The sequence below is a fragment of the Salvelinus namaycush genome, chromosome 36 (assembly GCF_016432855.1).
Source record: "Salvelinus namaycush isolate Seneca chromosome 36, SaNama_1.0, whole genome shotgun sequence".
In the NCBI taxonomy this organism is placed as follows: domain Eukaryota; kingdom Metazoa; phylum Chordata; class Actinopteri; order Salmoniformes; family Salmonidae; genus Salvelinus; species Salvelinus namaycush.
This window is the reverse complement of record NC_052342.1, coordinates 16,371,770-16,399,650: the sequence shown is the minus strand read 5'-3', so window position 1 is coordinate 16,399,650 and position 27,881 is coordinate 16,371,770. Positions and strand designations below refer to the sequence as shown.

Sequence of the window (27,881 nt, the reverse complement as noted above, 5' to 3'; positions counted from 1 at the left end):
TCCCTTCAAGCAGTGCACATTCGTCATCAGATTTGTCTGATTAGTAGACAGAAGGCCTCAGGTAGTAGCTATTGCCGCTGATCAGATCTGGATCAGTAATCCTCCACCATCTCCATCTCATTCAGGCTCAGACGCTCGCCCGCGTTGTGGTATGAGTACCCTGGAGTCAGGAGGGGAGAGAGATGGAGGGAAAGAGAAAAGTAGGAGGATGGAAAAGGAGAGGGTAGAGATGGATGTGGGAAGGCATAGAGCAGTTCAATCAGTTAGAGCTATGACCAGCCTCCCAGCAGCCGATGAGAACATCCATCAGGTGTGCAGTTTCCCTGAGTTGGGTGGTCACAGGTCATATTCAGGTACATGTAAGGAAGTAATAAGTACACTATGTAACAGGTGTCAATAGGCTGAAGATGCCAGTCCTACCTAAGATGCTGGGGTCTGAGTGCAGCACCACAGGCTGTTTCTTCTTCTTCATAGCCCCCTGGGTGTCGTACAGCCCTTCCTTCCCCATCTGGGCGGCCTGGAACATGGACTGCAGGGTGCTGGGGCTCACTCCCCGCATGGAGTCCTGGAGACAGATGGGAGGAGTTACGAGGGATCCACTAAGGTGAGTGTCACGCATAGCAGGGAGACTTGTGAGAAACAAGTCTTACCGGCAGAGGGAAGTTGTTCATGGCCAGCCCTGCTACTTCCTTTGATAGCTGGGTGAAGACGAGAGGACAGGGCGAACGGCAGATCATAATATGAACCAAGGCATCCTCAAAGCTATTAGTTCACACACACAAACACAGAATACGTACCTGCTGCTGCTGCCGCTGCAGGTTCTGTTTCTGTTTGGCACGGCGCTCCAGGAAGTGCTTGGCGAACTCTTTGGCTTCCATGGTGTCTCCCAGGTAGGAGCGGATAAAGTCATGGACCTCGTAGGGAGACTCCACCTCCTTCAGGTACGCCACGATGGTGGACACTGGACACACATGGTGATAAGATAAGCATAGATCCCATGGGGACAAGACAGACAGAAGAGAGGGAATGGAAAGCCTCAAATCTGGAAAGATGGGAGGAAAAAAACTTAGAGGCTATAGACAAGGGCCCGTTTTCCCAAAACATCTTAAGCAATGTTTCCTCTAAGCTCCGCGCAGGTGCGCAGTAGCCCAGAGACTGCCGCGCAGCTCTCCCAGGACGAGAAACACAGTATCAACCCATGGAGAGAAGCATAAGATTGAACTTCAACTTTCTAGAGTTTTCCCTGTAAGTTAACACTATCAATGTTTCCCTTTACTGTGGCAATTGTGATCGAATCAAGGCAATATTAACCACTTTCAATGCAACATGCCGAAACAAAAACTAACTACGCAAGAGATTTGTTGTAGGCAGAACGCATCAAAGTAGGATTCTGTTGCACTGACACGCTCGACACAGACTGGTGTGGCATAACCAATCAGAGCTGTAGATGGCCTATGAGCAGTCGTGAGTAGGTACGCTTGTTTTGAGATCAAAGCAAGAGGTGATTGTAGCCACGTGTGCACATTTTGTTCATATCCTTTGCTAGTTAGTGAGATATTAGCCCAGTTATAGATCATTTTTAGTCAGTAAAAGGGAGTGATTACTTCCTACAAGAGCACAAAACGTATACATTTCTAGACATCTGATTTCTTTGTCTTAAACGGGCAGTGTTGTATTCTGAGACAGGCTTGAATAAGCTTAATGGCCAATGGGCAGAGGGTTGCATAATTTGTCTCACTATCTGTAATAAGGGCATGGGAATAATAATGCTTTTTATTTTGCAATGTGGTTTCTTGCATCAAATAACATTTTCAGTTACCTACCTGAAGGGCAAGTGGATAAAAAAAACGAATGTCAAGCCCCGCATGTTTTTTTTTCCAGAAGTCTCATGGAATGTAGGTCTACATTGAACATCACACATTTGCTGCTACTGTAGGCTGAATGATAGAACATATATTTCCATGTTAACTTCTTAAGGCTGCAGGGGCAGTATTGAGTAGCTTGGATGAAAGGTGCACAGAGGTGCCCATAGTAAACTGCCTGCTCCTCAGTCCCAGTTGCTAATATATGCATATTATTATTCGTATTGGATAGAAAACACTCTGAAGTTTCTAAAACTGTTTGAATTATGTCTGTGAGTATAACAGAACTCATATGGCAGGCAAAAACCTGAGAAGTTCCACTTCCTGTTTGGATATTTTCTGAGATGGCAGATTTTTAACCAAGCTCTCATTGAAATTACAGCGAGATATTGATGAGTTTTCACTTCCTACGGCTTCTACTAGATGTCAACAGTCAATAGAACTTCGTCTGATGACTCTAATGTGAAGGGGGGCCGAAGGAGACAGGAATTAGTCACCACTGCCACGAGCTGACCATGCTCGTTCACAAAGTAACAGCCTTGGTTTCTCAAATGACTGTCTCGCCTGGTTCACCAACTACATCTCAGATAGAGTTCAGTGTGTAAAATCGGAGAGCCTGTTGTCCGGATCTCTGTCAGTCTCTATGGGGGTACCACAGGGTTCAATTCTCGGGCCGACTCTCTTCTCTGTGTATATCAACGATGTCGCGCTTGCTACGGGTGATTCTTTGATCCACCTCTACGCAGACGACACCATTCTGTATACATCTGGCCCTTCTTTGGACACTGTGTTAAAAAACCTCCAAACGAGCTTCAATGCCATACAACACTCCTTCCGTGGCCTCCAACTGCTCGTAAACGCTAGTAAAACTAAATGCATGCTTTTCAACCAATTTCTGCCCGCACCCGCCCGGCCGACTAGCATCACTACTCTGGACGGTTCGGACGTAGAATATGTGGACAACTACAAATACCTAGGTGTCTGGCTAGACTGTAAACTCTCCTTCCAGACTCATATTAAACATCTCCAAACCAAAATTAAATCTAGAATCGGCTTCCTATTTCGCAACAAAGCCTCCTTCACTCACGCCGCCAAACATACCCTCGTAAAACTGACTATCCTACCGATCCTTGACTTCGGCCATGTCATTTACAAAATAGCCTCCAACACTCTACTCAGCAAACTGGATGCAGTCTATAACAGTGCCATCCGTTTTGTCACCAAAGCCCCATATACCACCCACCACTGCGACCTGTATGCTCGTCGGCTGGCCCTCGCTACATATTCGTCGCCAGACCCACTGGCTCCAGGTCATCGATAAGTCTTTGCTAGGTAAAGCTCCACCTTCTCAGCTCACTGGTCACCATAACAACACCCACCCGTAGCACGCGCTCCAGCAGGTATATCTCACTGGTCATCCCCAAAGCCAACACCTCCTTTGGCCGCCTTTCTTTCCAGTTCTCTGCTGCCAATGACTGGAACGAATTGCAAAAAAAATTTTTTTTTGCTGAAGTTGGAGACATATCTCCCTCACTAACTTTAAACATCAGCTATCTGAGCAGCTAACCGATCGCTGCAGTTGTACACAGCCCATCTGTAAACAGCACATCCAACCTACCTACCTCATCCCCATATTGTTTTTATTTACCTTTTTGCACCAGTATTTCAACTTGCACATCATCATCGGCACATCTATCACTCCAGTGTTAATTTGCTAAATTGTAATTACTCGCTACAATGGCCTATTTACTGCCTTACCTCCACACGCCATTTGCACACACTGTATATAGACTTTTTTTCTATTGTGTTATTGACTGTACGTTTGTTTATTCCATGTGTAACTCTGTGTTGTTGTTTGTGTCGCACTGCTTTGCTTTATCTTGGCCAGGTCGCAGTTGTAAATGAGAACTTGTTCTCAACTGGCCTACCTGGTTAAATATTTTTGTAATTTTTATAAATAGACTGTCATTTCTCTTTGCTTATTTGAGCTGTTCTTGCCATAATATGGACTTGGTCTTTTTTTTAACCAAATAGGGCTATCTTCTGTATACCAACCCTACCTTATCACAACTTCTGATTGGCTCAAACGGATTAAGGAAAGAAATTCCACAAATTAACTTTTAACAAGGCACACCTGTTTTAACTTCTTGTCAATAGGGGGAGCTGTTAGCACTATTTTTTTCTTGATGTTCCCAAATTAAACTGCCTCGTACTCAATTCTTGCTCGTACAATATGCATATTATTATTACTATTGGATAGAAAACACTCTAGTTTCTAAAACCGTTTGAATTATGTCTGTAAGTGAAACAGAACTGGACTTAGAGCAATTTCCCTATGTGGAGTTGAGAATGCAGATTTTTCCAACCTGTTCTCAGACCTGTGTATAACTTTGCCTGTCTTCTATTGGTTGAGATGCACTGCATACGCCTTCCCCTGGGTGTCAGCGAATAGAGGGCCTTGAAATGGAGTCTCTAGGCAGATCAGAAAGTCTATAAATTGATTGGAATCGATGTGTCCCTTCTTTTGCTTCTTCGCTCTGACGCACTGAGGACCTTAGCATGTCGTTTTAGAAGCTCCCGTTTAAGCTTCTAGTTATATCCGGCTCTGTTTTTATTCGATATAGGCTTTAAAGACATCATAATCTTGTTATTTTGAACCGAATTATATCAGTTTATGTCAGTATATTGCGATTTTCGGGTATTTATTTTCTTGGCGCTGTAGGAAGTTGGGTATCTCTGGCCCACATGGCTAATGTTTACTGCTAATTGCAACGTGGAAGACGACATTCTACAACCTAGCAACGATTCTTTTGGACAAAGGACACCTATCCCAAGATTCTGATGGGAGGTCATCAAAAAGTAAGAACTATTTATGCTGATAATTCATTGTTCTGTTGAAAAAAGTCAAATGCATAAGACGCCATTACTTGCAGTGTAGCCTTGCTTTATCGCACCCTGTATTGCGCAGTAACGTTAATTTTAAAAATGTAATTCAGCGATTGCATTAAGAACTAATTTGTCTTTCAATTGCTGTCCAACCTGTATTTTTTTAGTCAAGTTTATGAATCGTTTTCGATAAGAATAGGGGCCTTTCCAAGATGGCGCCGGACAGATTGCTTGAGTATTTGGACACTATTCTCAATGTATAAGCACGATTTGTGCCGCTAAATATGCACATTTTCGAACAAACTCTATATGCATTGTGTAATATGATGTTACAGGACTGTCATCTGAAGAATTCTGAGAAGGTTAGTGAAAAAATTAATATATTTTGGTGGTTTATACGTTATCGCTCTTTTTGCCTTGAATCAATGCTGGGGTGATGTTTGCTATTGTGGTAAGCTAATATAACGCTATATTGTGTTTTCGCTGTAAAACACTTAGAAAATCTGAAATATTGTCTGGATTCACACGATCTGTGTCTTTCATCTGCTGTACGCTGTGTATTTTTAAGAAATGTTTTATGATGAGTAATTAGCTAATACACGATGGTCTCTGTAGTTATTCTAGTCGCTTTGGTGAGAGTTGTGATGGGGGCTGCAATGGTAAACTCTGATTTATACCTGAAATATGCACATTTTTCTAACAAAACCTATGCTATACAATAAATATGTTATCAGACTGTCATCTGATGAGGTTGTTTCTTGGTTAGTGGCTATTTATATCTTTATTTGGTCGAATTTGTGATAGCTGCTGCTGGAGTAAAAAAAAATGGTGGAGTATAGAAGTGGTGTCTTTTGCTAACGTGGTTAGCTAATAGATTTACATATTGTGTCTTCCCTGTAAAACATTTTAAAAATCAGAAATGATGGCTTGATTACCAAGATGTGTATCTTTCATCTGGTGTCTTGGACATGTGATTTAATGATATTTAGATGCTACTATTTACTTCTGACGCTATGCTAGGCTATGCTATGCTAGTAGCTTTTCTACTGATGGGGGTGCTCCCGGATCCGGGTTTGGGAGGTGTTAGAGGTTAATTGAAATGCATTCCAGGTGACTAAGTCCTGAAGCTGGTTGAGAGAATGCCAAGAGTGTGCAAAGCTGTCATCAAGGCAAAGGGTGGCTACTTTGAAGAATCTCAAATATTTTTATTTGTTTAACACTTTAGGTTACTACATATGTTCTTTCATAGTTATATGTCTTCACTATTATTCCACAATGTAGAAAATAGTACAAAATTATGAAAAACCCTGTAATAAGTAGGTGTGTCCAAACTTCAACTGGTACAGTATGTGCAATCGATAGACCTACAGTTGGAGTCAGAAATTTACATACACCTTAGCCAAATACATTTAAACTCAGTTTTTCAATTTTCCTGACATTTAAATCCAAGTAAAAATTCCCTGTCTTAGGTCAGTTAGGATCACCACTTTATTTTAAGAATGTGAAATGTCAGAATAATAGTAGAGAGAATGATTTATTTCAACTTTTATTTATTTCATTACATCCCCAGTGGGTCAGAAGTTTACATACACTCAATTAGTATTTGGTAGCATTGCCTTTAAATTGTTTAACTTGGGTCAAACAATTCGGGTAGCCTTCCACAAGCTTCCCACAATAACTTGGGTGAATTTTGGCCCACTCCTCCTGACAGAGCTAGTGTAACTGAGTCAGGTGTGTAGGCCATCTTGCTCGCACACGCTTTTTCAGTTCTGCCCACAAATTTCCTATAGGATTGAGGTCAGGGCTTTGTGATGGCCACTCCAATACCTTGACTTTGTTGTCCTTAAGCCATTTTGCCACAACTATGGAAGTATGCTTGGGGTCATTTTCCATTTGGAAGACCCATTTGCGACCAAGCTTTAACTTCCTGACTGATGTCTTGAGATGTTGCTTCAATTTAGCCAAATCATTTTCTTTCCTCATGATGCCATCTATTTTGTGAAGTGCACCAGTCCCTCCTGCAGCAAAGCACCCCCACAACTTGATGCTGCCACCCCCATGCTTCACGGTTAGGATGGTGTTCTTCGGTTTGCAAGCCTCCCAATTTTCCTCCACACATAAGGGTCATTATGGCAAAACAGTTCTATTTTTGTTTCATTAGACCAGAGGACTTCTCTCCAAAAAGTACAATCTTTGTCCCCATGTGCAGTTGCAAATCGTAGTCTGGCTTTTTTATGGCGGTTTTGGAGCAGTGGCTTCTTCCTTGCTGAGAGGTCTTTCAGGTTATGTCGATATAGGACTCGTTCTTCCTGTGGATATGGATACTTTTTTACCGGTTTCCTTTTCACAAGGTCATTTGCTGTTATTCTGGGAATGATTTGCACTTTTCGCACCAAAGTACATTCATCTCAAGGAGACAGAACACGTCACCTTCCTGAGCGGTATGACGGCTGTGTGGTCCCATGGTGTTTATACTTGTGTACTATTGTTTAACTTCTAGTTCCTCCCAAACCCGGATCCGGGAGCACCCCCATCAGTAAAAAAGCTGACTAGCATAGCCTAGCATAGCGTCACAAGTAAATACTAGCATCTAAATATCATTAAATCACAAGTCCAAGACACCAGATGAAAGATACACATCTTGTGAATCCAGCCATCATTTCTGATTTTTAAAATGTTTTACAGGGAAGACACAATATGTAAATCTATTAGCTAACCACGTTAGCAAAAGACACCACTTTTTTTACTCCACCATTTTTTTACTGCATCAGTAGCTATCACAAATTCGACCAAATAAAGATATAAATAGTCACTAACCAAGAAACAACTTCATCAGATGACAGTCTGATAACATATTTATTGTATAGCATAGGTTTTGTTAGAAAAATGTGCATATTTCAGGTATAAATCATAGTTTACCATTGCAGCCACCATCACAACTCTCACCAAAGCAACTAGAATAACTACAGAGACCATCGTGTATTACCTAATTACTCATCATAAAACATTTCTTAAAAATACACAGCGTACAGCAAATGAAAGACACAGATCTTGTGAATCCAGCCAATATTTCAGATTTTCTAAGTGTTTTACAGCGAAAACACAATATAGCATTATATTAGCTTACCACAATAGCCAGAAACACAACACCATTTACCAGCAGCAAAGGTTAGTGATCGTAACAAACAGGCAAAAGATATATAATTTTTGACTAACCTTGATATTCTTCATCAGATGACAGTCCTGTAACATCATATTACACAATGCATATAGGGTTTGTTCGAAAATGTGCATATTTAGCGGCACAAATCGTGGTTATACAATGTGATTAGTGGCCAAAACTTCAAGCAATCTGTCTGGCGCCATCTTGGAGAGGCACCTATTCTAATCAATAAGTAATCATAAACTTGACTAAAAAAATACAGGTTGGACAGCAAATGAAAGATACATTAGTTCTTAATGCAACCGCTGTGTTAGATTTTTTAAATTAACGTTACTGCGCAATACAGCGTGCGCTAAAGCGAGACCGCACCGAAATTCATGGCGGAATTATTATTTGACATTTGTCAACATAAATACGAATTAACAGCATAAAGACTGCTTACTATTAGCTGAGCTTCCATCAGAATCTTGGGCAAGGTGTCCTTTCTCCAGAACAATCGTCTTTTGGTTGAAAGATGTCCTCTTCTCCTGTAGAAATAGCAGCTAACGATAGCCACCCACTGGAGAGGTGTCCAACTCGTGAAAGCGCGTCACAAAGAAATCCCAGAAAATCGCAATAAACTGATATAAACTGGTATAAGTCGGTTTAAATTAACTACCGTATGATGTCTTTAACACCTATAACGAATAAAAACATGACCGGAGATATAGAACTGCTAAAACGAAAGCTTTTGCAGGACGCCATTGTGATGTCCCTCTTGCGCCAGGCGCCCCGTTGAAAAGAACGGTACTTCCGTTCCATGAGCTTTTATAGTCCCCCAGATGGTGCAATCCACTCCATTCAAATTCTCACCGCTTACTGACATCTAGAGGAAGGCGTATGCAGTGCATGTAGCCCCATAGCTTACATGGGGACTTATAAACTGACCTCAGAACAGGGACCTCGATTTCAGAAATCTCACTTCCTGACAGGAAATGTGCTGCAGAATGAGTTCTGTTTCACGCAGAGAAATAATTCAAACGGTTTTAGAAACTAGAGAGTGTTTTCTATCCAATAGTAATAATAATATGCATATTGTAGGAGCAAGAATTGAGTACGAGGCAGTTTAATTTGGGAACGAAATTATTACAAAGTGCAAATAGCACCCCCTATTGACAAAAGGTTAACCTCTCTGGGATATGTGGGGCGGTAGCGTCCCACCTGGCCAACATCCAGTGAAAATGCAGAGCGCCAAATTCAAATAAATGACTATAAAAATTTAACTTACATGAAATCACACATTCAATATACCAAATTAAAGATACACTTGTTGTGAATCCAGCCAACGTGTCAGATTTCAAAAATGCTTTACGGCGAAAGCAAACAATGCAATTATCTGAGGATAGCAACCAAGCAAGCAAACACAGACCATCATATTTCAACCCTCCCGGCGCGACACAAAACACAGAAATAAAGATATAATTCATGCCTTTGACGAGCTTCTTCTGTTGGCACTCCAATATGTCCCATAAACATCACAAATGGTCCTTTTGTTCGATTAATTCCGTCGATATATATCCAAAATGTCCTTTTATTTGGCGCGTTTGATCCAGAAAAACACCGGTTCCAACTTGCACAACGTGACTACAAAATATCTCAAAAGTTACCTGTAAGCTTTGTCCAAACATTTCAAACTACTTTTGTAATACAACTTTAGGTATTTAACATAAATAATCATTAAAATTGAAGACGGGATGATCTGTGTTCAATACCGGAGGAAAACAATGTGTAGCATGCTTTCTGGTCACGCGCCTCTAACAAACAGTACACTTCACTGGAGCCTCATTCTGAACATGGCTACTTCTTCATTTCTCAAAGGAAAAACATCAACCAATTTCTAAAGACTGTTGACATCCAGTGGAAGCGATAGGAACTGCAGGAAGGTCCCTTAGAAATCTGGATTCCCAATGAAACCGCATTGAAAAGAGAGTGACCTCAAAAAAAGAAATCTGAACGGTTCGTCCTCAGGGTATTGCCTGCCAAATAAGTTATGTTATAGTCACAGACATGATTCAAACAGTTTTAGAAACTTCAGAGTGTTTTCTATCCAATACTACTAATAATATGCATATATTAGCATCTGGGACTGAGTAGGAGGCAGTTTACTCTACATTGGGCACGCTTTTCATCCAAACGTGAAAATGCTGCCCCCGTATCCACAAGAAGTTAAACAGATGAAAGTGGTACCTTCAGGCGTTGGAAATTGCTCCCAAGGATGAACCAGACTTGTGGAGGTCTACATTTTCTTCTGAGGTCTTGGCTGATTTCCCCATGATGTTAAGCAAAGAGGCACTGAGTTTGAAAGTAGACCTTGACATACATCCACAGGTACACCTCCAATTGACTCAAATTATGTCTATTAGCCTATAAGAAGCTTCTAAAGCCATGACATCATTTTCTGGAATTTTCCAAGCTGTTTAAAGGCACAGTCAGCTTAGTGTATGCAAACTTCTGACCCACTGGAATTGTGATACAGTGAATTACAAGTGAAATAATCTGTCTGTAAACAATAGTTGGAAAAATTACTTGTGTCATGCACAAAGTAAATGTCCTAACAGACCTGCCAAAACTATAGTTTGTTAACAAGAAATGTGTGGAGTGATTGTAAAATTAGTTTTAATGACTCCAATCTAAGTGTATGTAAACTTCCGACTTCAACTGTACCTAGTATTAAGCCATTAGGCTACATCTGAGCCGCTTCAATATTCGTATCTATTAGGACAAAATTATCGTTTCACTGTAGCCTAACCAATAACCTTAAGGTCAACATATTAGGTCTATGGCAATGTCGCTTAACTTGCTCCTTCATGTTTAATAATTGTAATTATTTTAATAATTTAATTGTACTTGAAGCTCAATTCCAGCCTTCCATTAGGCTACAATAATTTGTTGTGCAATTACGAAAACCGTTGTCATCCTGTCCTAAATTTTAGGGTCACGTTGATATTTCCTATAGTTTACACATAACGTTACTGAGGAAATGCAGAACTTAGATAAACATTGCATGCAAAATAGCATGAGAAGACACTTATGATCGTATCATGGCGAACATTAAAAACACAATAGGCTAGAGAACACTTCTTCTCTCGAAGGGAAAAACGTATTGTGTAACAATTGTATTTTTTCCCCAAGATGACTTTGAAAAGCCATAAATCATTTAAGAGCTACAGTGAGCTCTTCATGGCTATATTCTGGAATCTTTTTCAGCACAAGACAACTCCTGTAACACAGTTAAGTTTCACTTTGTAACAATTGCACTGCGTGGCGTTTCGGGAAAACAGGTGCCATGTCGTTGACCAGTATTTACACGATGCATCGTTCAAAACGCTCGTAAGCCTACTTTCGATCGCTCATCGGGAAACCGGGCCCAGGGTGGGGGATTGAGTGATATAGGAGGAGCGCTGAACTATTGATTGTTCTATAGGGACAGCGGGTGTGGAGAAGGAAGCGAGTTAATATCCAGAGAGAGGAACTCTGACAAACAGCATAGACTACCGTCCAGTGGAGAGGAGGTGTTGTTGGCTTGGGTGTTGAGGGCGTGCAGCATCTGTTCACACCAGGTGGTGAACCCATCCTGAGGCGTCTTGATGCCCTGCAGCAGCTTCAGCAGCTTGTCCTCCTCATCCGTACGCTGCTTCCTACAGCTCAGCATATACTGCTCACTACAGGGAGGGAAGAGAGGGACACAAGACACAGAAAAGGGAGAGGTTTAACATTTAAATATACAGACACATACCTGGACACACACTCAACATGTACTGCTCACTGCAGTGAGAGGGAAAGAGGTACAGGTTAAATAAACACTTTACACAATAAGGGCGGGATCCCCTTGGACTAAAAAGCATTTTCAATAGAGAATCTCAACTGAGCAACCCTTTATGTAAACACACCAAGACCATTTACTGTTTATAGGGACAGGTGAGTAAAAGTTTTACACTCAAAACCCACACAACTAATATGTAGCTAGTATAGACAGACAGAACAACAAACATTAGGAACACCTCGAGTTGCACCCCCTTCTGCCCTCAGAACAGCCTCCATTCGTCAGGGCATGGACTCTACAAGGTGTCAAAGCGTTCCTCAGGGATGCTGGCCCATGTTGACTCCAATGTTTCCTACAGTTGTGTCAAGTTGGCTCGATGTCCTTTGGGTGGTGGACCATTCTTGACACAAACAGGAAACTGGTGAGTGTGGGGAAAACCCAGCAGCTTTGCAGTTCTTGACACACTCAAACCGGTGCGCCATACCCCGTTCAAAGGCGCTTAAATCTGTTGCCAAGGCCATTCATCCTCTGAATGGCACACATACACAATCCATGTCTCAATTGTCTCAAAGCTTAAAAGTCCTTATTTAACATATCTCCTCCCCTTCATCTACACTGATTAAAGTGGATTTAACAAGTGACATCAATAAGGGATCATAGCATTCACCTGGATTCCCGTGGTCAGTCTGTCATGGAAGGAGCAGGTGTTCTTAATGTTTCGTACAGTCAGTGTGTCTGTTGTCAGTACCTGAGTGAGGGGCTGCTGCGGCTGTTCTTCAGTCCCTGCATGCTGCTACTTCTGGTCTGGTTCTTCACCGCCTCGTCCCACAGACCCATGCCGCCCCCAGCCTTACCCTCCATCCCCCCTCCGCCTCCCCACAGGCCCCCCGTGACAGCACCTCCATCCCCCCACTGACCCATGGAGGAACCCCCCATTGACAGGCCTTGGTGCTGAGGAGAGAGAAAGGAGACGGAACATCAATATTAGAACAGAGTGGATAGGAAACCAACAGAAAAGCATCAAATGTAATACACTAATGCATTGTATTGTGTCTACAAGCATTTTCACAGCCACTCACTGTGAGTGCTGCGTGGGAGTGTCAGCACTCTGTCTCATTTTCCCCCATTTGTGGATGACGTGTGTGCTCACACAGTCCCTCTCTTGCTATTTGAGTAGGCTTTCTTAGCCAGAGTGAACATGGGGAATCCCATAAATCCTGAAGAACACGTACATGTGTGTGTATGCTATTACGTATGCTATTTTGCCGTGTGTGTGTGTCTTTTAGTAACTACTTACACGTTCTCTCTGCTGCTGCTGGGCTCTCTGCTGCTGTTTAAGAAGCCTCTCTGCCTCCTGCATGTCAAGCAGACTGAGGCCCTTGGCCCCTGACTTGTTGAGACCCCCAGTGCCCCAGCCAGACCCAACCCCGGAGCCTGAGCCCTGCTGGGGGGCCTGCTGGAGCAGCTTCATGATCAGCTCCTGCTGCTGGCGACACTGGAGGAAGACACACACAGTATGAGGGTATGTTACAACATAAGATGGAAACACACTTGCCATAACACACACACACGTCAGATACACACAGCCAACACTCGCTGAGACAGCAATCGAACTACCGCCCCATCACAATAGCCCTTTGTGAGATAAATAAAGCTAGATAAAGTAATTCGCCTCCTCTGTCTCGCTCACCTGTTTGCGTCTGAAGATCTCCTCCTCCTCCCTCCTCTTCTGCTCCTCCTGCTGCCTCCTCTTCTCTTCCCTCCTCTTGCGCTGTTCCTCCTCCTCGCGCTTCGCCCTGAGTTCAGCTTCTCTCCTCTCCTGCTGGAGCTGCCCAGGGGTCAGGGGGCAAAGGTCATGGGGGTCAGGGTGGAGTACAGATTGCTTTGTTTTCAAAGAGCGAGTTCAAAATGAAAAAGGGGCAAAAGGGATGTTTCGGGCAGTACTGTCCTTATGGGTTCTACTCTACTAGACAGAGTTTATCCATTTTGACAAGCGCTACTAGTATCCCACAGCCAGAGGGTGCCAGCACTCACCTTCTGAAGCTGTTCGAGAGTTGGACCCTGAGTTGAAGAATTCATTGTTAAGTCCCATAAACTGGCTTCACCGCCTGATTGGACAGAAGAGATTGTTGCAGTCATTCCACACTATAGTGTAGCATATATAGTAGAGGTCGATCGATTATGATTTTTCAACACCGATACCGATTATTGGAGGACCAAAAAAAGCCGATAACGATTAATCGTCCGATTATATATACAGTGGGGAGAACAAGTATTTGATACACTGCCAATTTTGCAGGTTTTCCTACTTACAAAGCATGTAGAGTGTGTGGACAGGTGTCTTTTATACAAGTAACGAGTTCAAACAGGTGCAGTTAATACAGGTAATGAGTAGAGAACAGGAGGGCTTCTTAAAGAAAAACTAACAGGTCTGTGAGAGCTGGAATTCTTACTGGTTGGTAGGTGATCAAATACTTATGTCATGCAATAAAATGTTAATTAATTACTTAAAAATCATACAATGTGATTTTCTGGATGTTTGTTTTAGATTCCGTCTCTCACAGTTGAAGTGTACCTATGATAAAAATTACAGACCTCTACATGCTTTGTAAGTAGGAAAACCTGCAAAATCGGCAGTGTATCAAATACTTGTTCTCCCCACTGTATATATATATATTAATAAATTATGACAATAACAATAATACTGAATGAACACCATTTTAACTTAATGTAATATATAAATAAAATCTATTTAGTCTCAAATAAATAATGAAACATGTTCAATTTGGTTTAAATAATACAAAAACACAGTGTTGGAGAAGAAAGTAACAGTGCAATATGTGCCATGTAAAAAAGCTAACGTTTAAGTTCCTTGCTCAGAACATGAAAGCTTGCTCAGAATATGAAAGCTGGTGGTTCAATATTCCCAGTTAAGAAGTTTTAGGTTGTAGTTATTAAAGGAATTATGACGCGTCGACTATTTCCCTCTATACCATTTGTATTTCATATACCTTTGACTATTGGATGTTCTTATAAGCACTTTAGTATTGCCAGCCTAATCTCAAGAGTTGATAGGCTTGAAGTCATAAATAGAGCTGTGCTACAAGCATTGCTAAGACCTCTGGCAAATGCAGTAAAGTGCTGTTTGAATGAATGCTTACGAGCATGCTGCTGCCTACCACCGCTCAGTCAGACTGCTCTATCAAATATCAAATAATAGACTTAATTATAATAAACACACAGAAATACGAGCCTTTAGTCATTAATATGGTCAAATCCGGAAACTATCATTTCGAAAACAAAATGTTTATTCTGTCAGTGAAATACGGAACTGTTCCGTATCGAACAGGTGGCAACCCTAAGTCTAAATATTGCTGTTACATTGCACAACCTTCAATGTTATATGATAATTATGTAAAATTCTGGAAAATTAATTACGGTCTTGTTAGGAAGAAACACAGTTCGCACCAAGCCAGGCGGCCCAAACTGCTGCATATATCCTGACTCTGCTTGCACTGAACGCAAGAGAAGTGACACAATTTCCCTAGTTAATATTGCCTGCTAACATTAATTTATTTTAACTAAATATGCAGGTTTAAAAAAATATACTTCTGTGTATTGATTTTAAGAAATGTTTATGGTGAGGTACATGTGCTTTTTTCGCAAATGCGCTTTTGTTAAATCACCACCCGTTTGGCGATGTTGAAGTAGGCTGTGATTCGATGATAAATTAACAGGCACTGCATTGATTATATGCAACGCAGGACATGCTAGTTAACCTGGTAATATCATCAACCATGTGTAGTTAACTAGTGATTATGTGAAGATTGATTGTTTTTTATAAGATAAGTTTCATGCTAGCTAGCAACTTACCGTGGCTTCTTGCAGCCACAAGGTCCTTTTGACGCCTTACTCACGTAACAGGTGGTCAGCCTGCCATGCAGTTTCCTCGTGGATTGCAATGTAATCAGCCATACTCAGCGTCCAAAAAGGCTGATTACCGATTGTTATGAAAACTTGAAAATGGCCATTAATCCGCCATGCTGATTTAAATCGGTCGACCTCTAATATATACGGGTGTGTGTGTGTACCTGATTGCTGTGAAGCTGAGGTATGCATGTCCCACATGGACCCTGTATCTGGCACTGACATCGACCTGTTCACCGAAGGCAAAATACCCTGCTCTCCGCACCTAGGACAGAAAAGCAAGAGACTTAAAAGACATGGAAACTTCTAGAAAAATAAAGAGAAAAGATGGAGGAGACATTCCTGTGCGCATAGGTCAACCCAGCTCTCACTCAATCATTTTCACTTCAATCATTTTGTTTCTTAGTTTCAAATTCCATCTTCCACACAAACTTCATGTGTAATTCACACCTGCTGATGAGCTGGAATAGCTGCTGCTGCTGCTGGAGCTGTTGATAGAGAACTGCTGCTGCCTGCTCCTGCTGCTTCTTCAGACGGTCCTGATCCATGCTACCCTGAGAGGAGAAGGTAAGGAACACACAGGATAAACATAGGGGCAATGGGGCAATCACACACGCGTAGGAGCTGCATACACAGATTGGAATTAAAAAAACACACCAGCGTACGCAACAGTAAATCTCATACAACAAAACTAGAGCAAACCCTACAATTCTACACACACACACGCACAAGAACTGGCTTCCAGGTTCCACAGTTGCATTTGAGGGCACTAGAGCATTGAGAACGCATGACTAAGTCGCTTTGGAGAAAAGCGTCTGCTGAAGGGCTTAGATTATTACTATAACAGCACTACTCTAAAAATAAACACGCAACTCATTCAAGGCAGTAAACCTTCACTACTCTACATTCCACAGTCCATAAACCACAACAACATTGTGTTTCCCCTCCAGCAAACGCCACATACACACCACCCCCCTATCTACAGCTCTTTCACTCACAGCAGACCCCCGGGGCGGTAGAGGCTGAGGGCGTGGCGGTGGAGGTCTCACCAGCAGGGGTGGCGGGGAGGGCCCGGGGGCGAAAGGCACGCGTCCCCACATCTTGATGACGTCACCCAGCGGCTGGAAGCCCTCGTCACAGCCCCTCTTCACCAGCAGAGACATGGAGAAGTAGCCTGCCTGGAACCACTCGCACATCTCCAGGGTGGTGAATGGACCTGGTGGGAGAGTCGGGGGAGTGGGGGGAGACGTAACAAAAAAAGAAAGTGAACCAAAGAAGATAAAGGAGAAAAAAAGAGGGCGAGACAGAGGATGATGTCAGGAGAAAGAGGCTGAGAAGAGGTAGCAGAGTTGAGAGGTGCATCTTGTTGCCTAGGTATGTGCCATTTCCTGTGTGTGTGGTTTTGTACGTGTCCATGTGATTGTGTGTCTGCCCACATGTAGACCTATGCATCTATGTGTGTGTGTGTACCCTGGATCTCTGCCTGGGGGTCCTTGTAGAACCACTTCATGGCAGCGTCGTGGGAGAGGGGCAGGGCGGAGGCTGTGTTTCTGCTCTCCTGCAGCGTCTGAGTGAAACTCTCCTCCTCCAGAGACGTGTCCTGCAGGGACGCCACCATCTTCTCTGCCTCCTGCACACAGAGGAAGACACAGGATGGTTCATTAAACATCGGCAACACTTATCTAGGCTGTGCTCTTACCAATGGTTCTTCCAAAACGACTAGCACCTTAACCAGAAATATTACTACGTACTGAGACTAGAGTGTTTCAGACCATCAATTGTCTTACACCAAACCAAAAGAGGAGATTCTCAATTAGCATTTTAGTCCAGAGCTAGGCTTAAAATGTGTCCAGGAAACCAGCCCAGGTACTGTTCGTACCTGTTGCAGGTGCTTCATGCCCTCGTCGTCCTCGGTGTCGCCCCCCGGTGGCAGGGAGAGATGGTTAGCAGCAGAGGAGGGAGGGGGTGAAGGCAGACTGGAGGTGGTGCTGGGGCTATGTTGGGTGGTGGAGGACCCTGCTGGAGAGCCCTCGAGAACTGCAACAAAATCAGAGCATGTCGGTGAAGAGCACTTGATGTGCTCACGGCTTATATATGCATCTGTATGGTTTTGGTTTTTTCATGTACTGCTAAAATAAATGTACATGTTACTTAATTTACATTTCATTAGAGATAGTCTTATGACTGTCTCTCTATCACAGTGTGTATGTAGTACCTTCACTTGGCATCTTGCTGGCCTTGACAGGAACAGGAACAGGAACAGAGACAGGGTGGCTGTTGGCCATCTGAGAGGCCTCCAGCTCAGCCACGGTGAGGGACAGCTGGGGCATGGGGGGGTTGAGAGCCAGAGCTGGAGGGGCAGAGAGGGGGCCGGGGGGAGAGGAGGAGGAAGAGGGACTGGTACCAGCGGATTCCTTTACATCGACTGGAGAGAGAGAAAAAGTCCAGTAAATATAATATGTTGGTTTGTTTTTTTATTCTTTTCAGAAAGAATAGACATTAATATGTAAAAACAATCGTAAACCTTGATACCATGAGGCGATTCAGTTAAAGATATCAATTAAAAAGTCAATCAAGGTAAGAAAGAGTGCAGTTCCCCTCACCTCTCTGTCCTCCATTCATGATCCTCTTCATGTCAGAAAGACTCTCCCCCCCTCCTTCCTCCTCTTCTATTCCCTGGAAGTCAAATTCATCCTCCTTTCCTCCCTTCCGACGGGGAAAGAGAGAGAGAAGACAGAGACACGGAGAGTGAGAGTTACGATTTTCTAAACAATCATTAGGTGTCAACGACCAACTGAATTCAGAGAATAACTAGATGACGGAGAAACAGAAAGATGGGCATATTTGTAGACAACAACCTTGCACGCATGCACTTATCACACATTACCTTGGATATGGGTAGGAAGGCTCCGGAAGCGTCGAAGGTGCCCATCTCTCCTTCTTCATCAGTGCACCACTCAGGCAGTCCGTCTCTGTCGTCCTCTAACCCCTCGCTGCCGGCCCGCCTGCGACCCCCGCCGAAGTCAAACTCAAACTTCCTGCGACGCCCCTCAACCTGACCGTCGTGCTCCCGCCAGCCTGCTGACTTTGGACCTCCATCTGAGAGAAAGAGGGAGAGAAATAGACAGAGAGAGGGGGGGGGGGGAGATTCCATGAGCGATACAATCAGCAACCTTTTCTCTTACAGCTAAACTGACATGAAAAATAATGTGTTTGCATAGAACTTCCTACCATCTAATCTCCGTGCTCCGGCCAGTCTCCAGCTGCCCCCAGGGTCGGCCCCCTCCTCCTCCTCCTCCTGCTCCTCTCGGAGGCTACGCCAGTTCTCACTGTCCGACCGTGTGTAGTCCTTCCTCGGTACCCCAGGCACAGGGACACCGGTCGCCTCCTCGAAGCCAACACGTACCCCCTCCCTGGCACGCACAGGCTTCTCAAAACGCCTCTCGCCCCTGGGGAAAGAGGGAGGGAGACAAGGGAGGGAGACAAGGGAGGAAAGAGAGGTCAGGAATGATGACTGTCTCGACTCACTTGCCTCTACAGAAGTGGTTACTTTTCCATTCCGGGTACCACCAAATCACCATCAAAAGCTCGAGGACCACCATTGGCCAAGTTCTAGATATTTTTGTATTTATTATTAAATATCTTGATGGTCAAATTGAGTCCATTTTAGCAGTGAATGTAATAAATTAAAGGCCTATTATTATTAAACTATTTGCATTGTGAAAAGTAAAATTCCTTATAATACCATTAATACTCCCAACTGTTATTTCATTGTTTAAAACATATTCTTTTTTTGGACCACCCAAGGAACCCTCACAGATGGTTCGCGGACCACAGGTTGGAAACCACTAGTCTACAGTGTTTAACTTGTTTGGGATAGGGGGCAGCATTTTCACTTTTGGATGAATAGCATGCCCAGAGTGAACTTTCTCCTACTCAGTCCCAGATGCTAATATATGCATATTATTATTAGTATTGGATAAAAAACACTCTGAAGTTTCTAAAACTGTTTGAATGATGTCTGTGAGTATAACAGATCTCATATGGCAGGCAAGAACCTGAGAAAAAATCCAAACAGGAAGTGGGAAATCTGAGGTTTGTAGTTTTTGAACTCACCCCTATCGAATACACAGTGGGATATGGGTTATTTTTCACTTCCTAAGGCTTCCACTAGATGTCAACCGTCTTTAGAACGTGGTTTCAGGCTGCTCATGTGAAGGGGTGCCGGATGGGAGCTGTTTGACTAAGGGGTCTGCCTACAGCCTCGTTCTCAGTCACACGCTTTCACTTGAGAGGTTGCTCTCGTTCCAGGGCAATTCTACAGACAATGGAATTCTCCGGTTGGAACAGTATTGAACTTTTATGATTAAAACATCCTAAAGATTGATTCTATACTTAGTTTGACATGTTTCTTCGACCTGTAATATAACTTTTTGAACGTTTCGTCCGAATCGACCAGATCACGCTTTTGGATTGTTTACCAAACGCCCTAACAAAAGAAGCTATTGGACATAAATGGAAATAAATGATGGACATTATCGAACAAAACAAGCATTTATTGTGGAACTGCGATTCCTGGGAGCGCATTCTGATGAAGATCATCAAAGGTAAGTGAATATTTATATATGAATAATATGAATAATGTTGACTAACCAACATGGCGTATATTTCTCTGGCTGGTTTGGGCTCTGAGCGCCGTTCTCAGATTATGCTTTTCCGTAAAGTTTCTTTGAAATCGGACACGATTTCAAAGAAAAGGAGAAGTGTATCTGAAGTTTCGTGTATAATAGCTGTATTTTCATCAACATTTATTATGAGTATTTCTGTGAATTCATGTGGCTCTCTGCAGTATCACTGCATGTTTTGGAACTACTGAATCTAACACCCCAATGTAAAATAAGATTTTTGGATATAAATATGAACTTTACTGAACAAAACATACATGTATTGTGTAACATGAAGTCCTATGAGTGTCATCTGATGAAGATCATCAAAGGTTAGTGATTAATTTTATCTCTATTTGTGCTTTTTGTGACTCCTCTCTTTGGCGCGAAAATGGCTGGGTTTATCTGTGACTTGGTGGTGACCGAAACAAATCGTTTGTGGAGCTTTCACTGTAAAGCATTTTTGATATCAGACACTGTGGCTGGATTAACAATTATTTTGTTTTTTTAAATGGTGCCTAATACCTGTACGTTTGATAAATTTGATTTATGAGATTTCTGTTGTTTTGTATTTGGCGCCCTGCAATTTTATTGGCTGTTGGCGAGCAGTCCTAGACAGATTAATTACAAATATCTTTGTTCACATCCTCAAGCCTAACTAATTCAGACTTAAAAGCAATAATAAGTGTTTTTTACCTATCGTCCCAGCTCTGGCTGCGGTGGATCTCTCTGGCTCCACGGCCGAAGCCTACCTCTCCCTCCTCAATACTTCTTTGGTAGAATCCTCCACTCTCGCCTCGACCTCGCCCTGGAAAAAGAACACACACCATGAAAATCACACAAACATTCCAAATGTAACTTCCTCCACTGCACCAGAACGGACACACAAGATTCATATGCAAACAATGCTGTGTAAGTACATAAGTACTGTGCGTTTAACAAGGTAAAGTACATAAAGTGCATTCAGAAAGTATTCAAACCCCTTGACTTTTTCAATATTTTGTTACGTTACAGCTTTATTTTAAAACAGATTCAAATTTTTTTTTGCTTCATCAATCTACACACAATACCCTATATTGACAAAGCAAAAACCGGCAAATGTATTTAAAAAAAAAAAACTGAAATATCACATTTGCGTAAGTATTCAGACCCTTTCCTCAGTGGTTTGTTGAAGCACCTTTGGCAGCGATCAAAGCCTTGAGTCTTCTTGGGTATGACGCAACAAGCTTGGCACACCTGTATTTGGGGAGTTTCTTCCATTCTTCTCTGCAAATCCTCTCAAGCTCTGTCAGGTTGGATGTGTGCACAGCTATTTCAGGTCTCTCCAGAGATGTTTGATCGAGTTAAAGACCAGGCTCTGGCTGGCCCACAAAAACATTCAGAGCTTTGTTCCGAAGCCACTCCGGCTTTGTCTTGGCTGTGTGCTTAGGGTCATTGTCCTGTTGGAAGGTGAACCTTCGCCCCAGTCTCAGGTCCTGAGCAGGTTTTCATCAAGGATCTCTGTACTTTGCTCCATTCATCTTTCCCTCGATCCTGATTAGTCTCCCACTCCCTGTTGCTGAAAAATATCCCCACAGCATGATGCTGCCACCACCATGCTTCACCGTAGGGATGGTGCCAGGTTTCCTCCAGACGTGACGCATGGCATTCAGGCCAAAGAGTTCAATCTTGGTTTCATCAGATCAGAGAATCTCGTTTCTCATGGTCAGAGTCCTTTAGGTGCCTTTTGGCAAACTCCGAGCAGGCTGTCATGTGCCTTTTACTGAAGCGTGGCTTCCGTCTTGCCACTCTACCATAAAGGCCTGATTGGTGGCGTGCTGCAGAGAGGTTTGTCCTTCTGAAAGGTTCTCCCATCTCCACACGGGGACTCCAGAGCTCTGTCAGAGTGACCATCAGGTTCTTGGTCACCTCCCCGACCAAGGCCCTTCTCCCCAGATTGCTCAGGTTGGCCGGGCGGCCAGCTCTAGGAAGAGTCTTGGTGGTTCCAAACTTCTTCCATTTAAGAACGATGGAAGCCACGGTGTTCTTGGGGACCTTCAATTCTGCAGACATTTTTGCTAACGGACAATTCCTTTGACGTCTTGGCTTGGTTTTTGCTCTGACATGCACGGTCAACTGTGGGACCTTACATAGACAGGTTTGTGCCTTCCAAGTCATGTCCTATCAATTGAATTTACCACAGGTGGCCTTCAATCAAGTTGTAGAAACATCTCAAGGATGATCAATGGAAACAGGATCCACCTGTGTTAAAGGGTCTGAATACTTGTAAATGTTGTTAATTATTAATACATTTTCCCATTTTCCTGTTTTTGCTTTGTCATTATAAGGTAGTGTGTGTAGATTTATGAGGATTTTATGTTTAATTAATCCATTTTAGAATAAGGCTGTAATGTAACAAAACAAGGGAAAATTCAAGGGCTCTGAACACTTTCCGAATGCACTGTAAGTACTGTGCGTTTAACAAGGTTACATAAGCAAGGCAGTCTAAGACAGGTGTGTCCTGACAAATGGACTATTTGGACAGGGCCAAGAGGAATCACAGATATCAGATGAGGTCAAACAAGCAAAAGTCTGGCTTTTCCTTTCCCTAGACTGAAATTGTTATAGCTTGAGCTCACTGCTCCTGTGATCATGTGTTCTGGGTAAAAGTTGCCCTTAGGCACAGATTTAGGATCAGCTTACCCTCCTGTACTTCTACATCTGCATTGCTTGCTGTTTGGGGTTTTAGGCTGGGTTTCTGTATAAGCACATTGTGACATATGCTGATGTAAAAAGGGGTTTTATAATTACATTTGATTGATAAATCCTAACCTTAATCATTAGTGTCAAATCTCAGAACTGCTCTTCGATCAGTGTCTAGGGAGTAATTATTGATATTGTCTCTCACCTCGGCCTCCTCCTCGCGTGGTGCCTCTGCCCCGTGCCACGCCCGCTGGGGCAACTCCCCCTCCTTTACCCATGAGCCTCAGCACAGCCACACTGTTCACAGACATTGAGAAGTTCCTCTGGTAGGAGAGAATGAAAGAATGTCAGCAGAATGTCAGTTGAATGTCAGATCAAGTATGTGTCTCTCAGACGGAGATAAAATAGATTTGTGTGTTTAGCAGCTTGTATGACCAGCAGTTTGAGACAGGTGTGTGTGTGTGTGTGTGTGTGTGTGTGTGTGTGTGTGTGTGTGTGTGTGTGTGTGTGTGTGTGTGTGTGTGTGTGTGTGTGTCCTACCTGCTCCTCCTCAGTGAGAGGCTCCAGTGCCAGCGGCTGCATGGGCTCATCTTGCAGAATAGAAGCAAACTCCTTATCCTGCATGTCCTCCGGGGCCTGGACACAACAAGAGAACACAAAAGCAACAGAATGTAAACAAACTACTTAATATGGGGAAGTCTACAACACAAAACACTTTAGAAATGTAGCATAACCTCACATGAATCAGTCATACCACCATTACATGTCATATTTCACAATTACGGCAGGTTGCAGGGCCCAAGTTATGCGTACTCCTGGACTTATATGCATAAGTAGAAGTAGCAGCAGTAGTAATAATAGCAGTAGTAGCAGTAGTAGCGGTAGTAGCAGCAGTAGAAGTAGTAGTAGCAATAGTAGCAGCAGTAGAAGTAGTAGTAGCAGAAGTAGTAGTAGTAGCAGAAGTAGCAGAAGTAGTAGCAGCAGTAGCAGAAGTAGCAGCAGTAGTAGCAATAGTAGCAGCAGCAGAAGTAGTAGTAGCAGCAGTAGAAGTAGTAGTAGCAGAAGTAGAAGTAGTAGTAGCAGCAGAAGTAGAAGTAGTAGCAATAGTAGCAGAGGTAGAAGTAGTAGTAGCAGCAGTAGAAGTAGTAGTAGCAGAAGTAGTAGCAATAGTAGCAACAGAAGTAGTAGTAGCAGAAGTAGTAGCAATAGTAGCAGCAGTAGAAGTAGTAGAAGCAGAAGTAGCAGCAATAGTAGCAGCAGTAGAAGTAGTAGTAGCAGCAGTAGTAGCAGAAATAGAAGTTGTAGTAGCAATAGTAGCAGCAGCAGAAGTAGTAGTAGCAGAAGTAGTAGCAATAGTAGCAGCAGTAGAAGTAGTAGTAGCAGAAGTAGTAGCAGTAGCAGCAGAAGTAGTAGTAGTAGTAGCAGAAGTAGTAGCAATAGTAGCAGCAGTAGAAGTAGTAGTAGCAGCAGTAGAAGTAGTAGTAGCAATAGTAGCAGCAGCAGAAGTAGTAGTAGCAGAAGTAGTAGCAATAGTAGTAGTAGCAGAAGTAGTAGCAGCAGCAGAAGTAGTAGCAGCAGAAGTAGTAGCAATAGTAGCAGTAATAGTAGTAATAGTAGAAAAGTAGTAGCAGCAACAGCAACAGTAGTAGTAGTAGTAGAAAAGTAGTAGCAGCAACACCAGCAGTAGTAGAAAAGTAGTAGCAGCAACAGCAGCAGTAGTAGTAGTAGCAGCAACAGTGGTAGAAAAGTAGTAGCAGCAACAGCAGCAGTAGTAGAAAAGTAGTAGCAGCAACAGCAGCAGTAGTAATAGTAGGAAAGTAGCAGTTGCAATAGAAGCAACAGCTGCAGTAGCAACAAAAGCAGCAGCAACAGCAACAACAAGAGTAGTAGTAGCAACAGTAGTAGTAGTAGTAGTAGTAGCTGCAACAGTAGTAGTCGCAACAGTAGCAACAGTAGTAGTAGTAGTAGCTGCAACAGTAGTAGTAGTAGTAGCTGCAACAGTAGTAGTCGCAACAGTAGCAACAGTAGTAGTAGTAGTAGCTGCAACAGTAGTAGTCGCAACAGTAGCAACAGTACTAGTAGTAGTAGCAACAACAGTAGTAGTAGCAACAGTAGCAGTAGTAGTAGTAGTAGTAGCAACAGTAGTAGTAGTAGTAGTAGTAGCAACAGTAGTAGTAGCAACAGTAGTAGTAGCAATAGCAGCAAGAGTAGTAGTAGTAGCAACAGTAGTAGCAGCAGCAGCAGCAACAAGAGTAGTAGTAGTAGTAGTAGTAGCAACAGTAGCAGTAGTAGCAACAGTAGCAACAGTAGTAGTAGTAATAGTAGCAACAGCAGTAGTAGTAGTAGTAGCAACAGTAGTAGTAGTAGCAGCAACAGTAGCAACAGTAGTAGTAGCAACAGTAGTAGTAGCAACAGTAGTAGTAGTAGCAGCAACAGTAGCAATAGTAGTAGTAGCAACAGTAGTAGTAGCAACAGTAGTAGTAGCAATAGCAGCAAGAGTAGTAGTAGTAGCAACAGTAGAAGTAGCAACAGTAGCAATAGTAGTAGTAGCAACAGTAGCAGCAAGAGTAGTAGTAGCAACAGTAGGTGATGACGATAAACCATGGTATTACCGTTTCAAATTTTAATTATCATTAAAACCGTGTTTGATTACCAGTTTGACAAACTCATGGTGTAAACCGTCCAGCATCAACCAAAGTTAGCAACAGTCTGACGCAGGCGCAGCATGCAACGTGGGTTTTGTTTGGTGTGAAAGCATGGTGGAAGGCAGTGACAGCGCTCTGGAGATTTTTCAGCCTTCTAAGAGGACCAAATCTAAAATGTGGTCGTATTTTGGGTTTTACAAGAGTGCTGAGGGAAACTTAAATCGAAGATGCTCACCCTGTCTGCAGAACACGCAACAACAACAAAATCGCTGCGAAAGGGGGCAACCACCACCCACTACTTTATAGCAAATGCAAGGTAAGTTAACTTTTAGCTCAATGCATGATGTGGTTTGTCAGTCTAACTTGCTTATAGCTTGTCAATAATGTAAACTGAAGCTTTCAGTGTTACCTACTCTTGTAAAAACACTACAAGTTGTTCTGCTGCTGTATGGGTCGTGTGTCTGCTGACTCTATTCGCCCATTGCACACGAGAACACGTTATGTAGTTTAGTCACCCAACCAACACATTTTGTTCATTTAAAATCCGTCAAGACGTCGACTTGGTTGTAAAAGTATTCCAACAGGAGAAACACTATAGACACCTATATACTCATTTGTATTTATGTAAATTGTGCACATCATTGCATATACTCAAATGCAACCCAGAAGATAGACTGTGTGTGTGTGTGTGTGAGACAGTGAATAATAATAATAATAAATGATAATGTAACACCAATAATAATAATACATTTGCTATTCCTTTGTTTACAGAGTGCAGCAGGCAAACCCAGTGATGCTACTGGTCACTCCTCATCTACAGTTGTGACACAGACACTCGAGGAAGCATTTAAAAGGCAGGCTGCTTATGCACCCACATCAAAAAATGCTCATGCCCTCACTGCAGCCCTTTCCTAATAAATTGCAAAGGACATGATGCCATTTCTTTTCATACCATTTCATCTCTAAGCAGCAGCAGTAGCAGCAGCAGCAGCCACAGTAGCCACAATAGCCGCAGCAGCAACAGTAGCCGCAGCAGCAGCCGCAGCAGCAGTAGCCGCAGCAGCAGCCGCAGCAGCAGCAGCAGTAGCAGCAGCAGCAGCAGCCGCAGCAGCAGTAGCAGCAGCAGCAGCCGCAGCAGCAGCAGCAGTAGCCGCAGCAGCAGCCGCAGCAGTAGCCACAGTAGCAGTAGTCACAGCAGCAGCAGTAGCCACAGTAGCAGTAGTCACAGTAGCAACAGACTTCATCTTGACCTTTGTAACCACCCATTTCATAAGACTGAGCACCGTGTGGCTTCCTCCTGCTCACCTTGTTCTCTTTGATATAAAGTGCTAACATCTCCTCTCGGCCGTAGCGATACTCGGCCAGCTTGTACTTTGGCATGGCGGGGGAAGGAGGGGGGGACGTCACACTCCCCCCACTGGATAGTGCACGGAGCCTGGGGGGGACAGTCAACACACATTCACACTCAGATTACGTCACAACTCACTTCTTGGCAAACACCACAAACGTTTATTAGTAACCTCCTTTACAATCTGAGCATTTAATTGAAGAACGTCTTAAAACAGGCTAGATTCTAAGACCTGCTGTCACAAACAATAGCTCTATTTTACAAACTTTCGGCATACAAAGCCACCACACCATATCCAGCCAGTACTTTTGAAGAAAAGGGAAGGAAAGTGGAAAAAGGCATCGAATGTGTGTGTGCGCCGCTGCATGCAAACGTTACGGAGGTGGGAGGAGTGATCTGGTGGTTGGCGAAGCACCAAGATGCACACGGCACAGCAGCCAGCAGTCCATTAGAGGTGACCAGCCACTGGCCCCCTACCAATCCAAGGCCTACGCCTCCCTCCCGCCTCTAATTAATCTCTACACAAACATTTACTGAGGGCTCAGCACCCAGGAGAGGAAATGGACAGAATAGAAGAAGAGGACAAGGAGGGTAAGGGAAGGAGTCCGGATCAACAGTGGTAAGGACGGAGTAGCAAGAGCGGTGAGAGAGGAAGAGAAGTAGAATGAGTTACCATTCGGGGCCGAAGTTAAGTGTCTCAGCAGTCATATTCCTTACGTCTTTACAGAGCTGAGTATCTGGAGAAAAGTGCAAGAAAATGATGCACCTGTCAGTGACACACCAACTAACACACAGCATGCATGCTTGGTCGCACTGACAAACACGTGTGCACACACGCATACAGGCAGTATAACCACACCAACTAGGCGTAGCATTTTCCAGATCCCCCCCCCCCACCACCA

At 43.2% G+C, this 27,881-nt stretch overlaps 1 protein-coding gene across 1 annotated transcript; it reads right to left on the bottom strand.

Moving 5' to 3' along the window:
- gigyf1a (GRB10 interacting GYF protein 1a) lies at nucleotides 1-27,881 on the bottom strand. The gene is made up of 23 exons (XM_038975689.1): nucleotides 27,653-27,881; nucleotides 26,937-27,066; nucleotides 23,527-23,622; nucleotides 23,192-23,309; nucleotides 21,001-21,112; nucleotides 18,872-19,089; nucleotides 18,528-18,739; nucleotides 18,244-18,346; nucleotides 17,856-18,065; nucleotides 17,520-17,677; nucleotides 17,111-17,270; nucleotides 16,639-16,856; nucleotides 16,091-16,194; nucleotides 15,805-15,905; nucleotides 13,748-13,821; nucleotides 13,404-13,541; nucleotides 13,011-13,208; nucleotides 12,462-12,664; nucleotides 11,446-11,612; nucleotides 798-961; nucleotides 651-698; nucleotides 421-565; nucleotides 1-160 (listed from the first exon to the last, which is right to left on the bottom strand). The coding sequence occupies exons 1-23, from the start codon at nucleotides 27,685-27,687 to the stop codon at nucleotides 93-95; spliced, it is 3,180 nt and encodes a 1,059-aa protein (XP_038831617.1). The 5' UTR covers nucleotides 27,688-27,881; the 3' UTR covers nucleotides 1-92.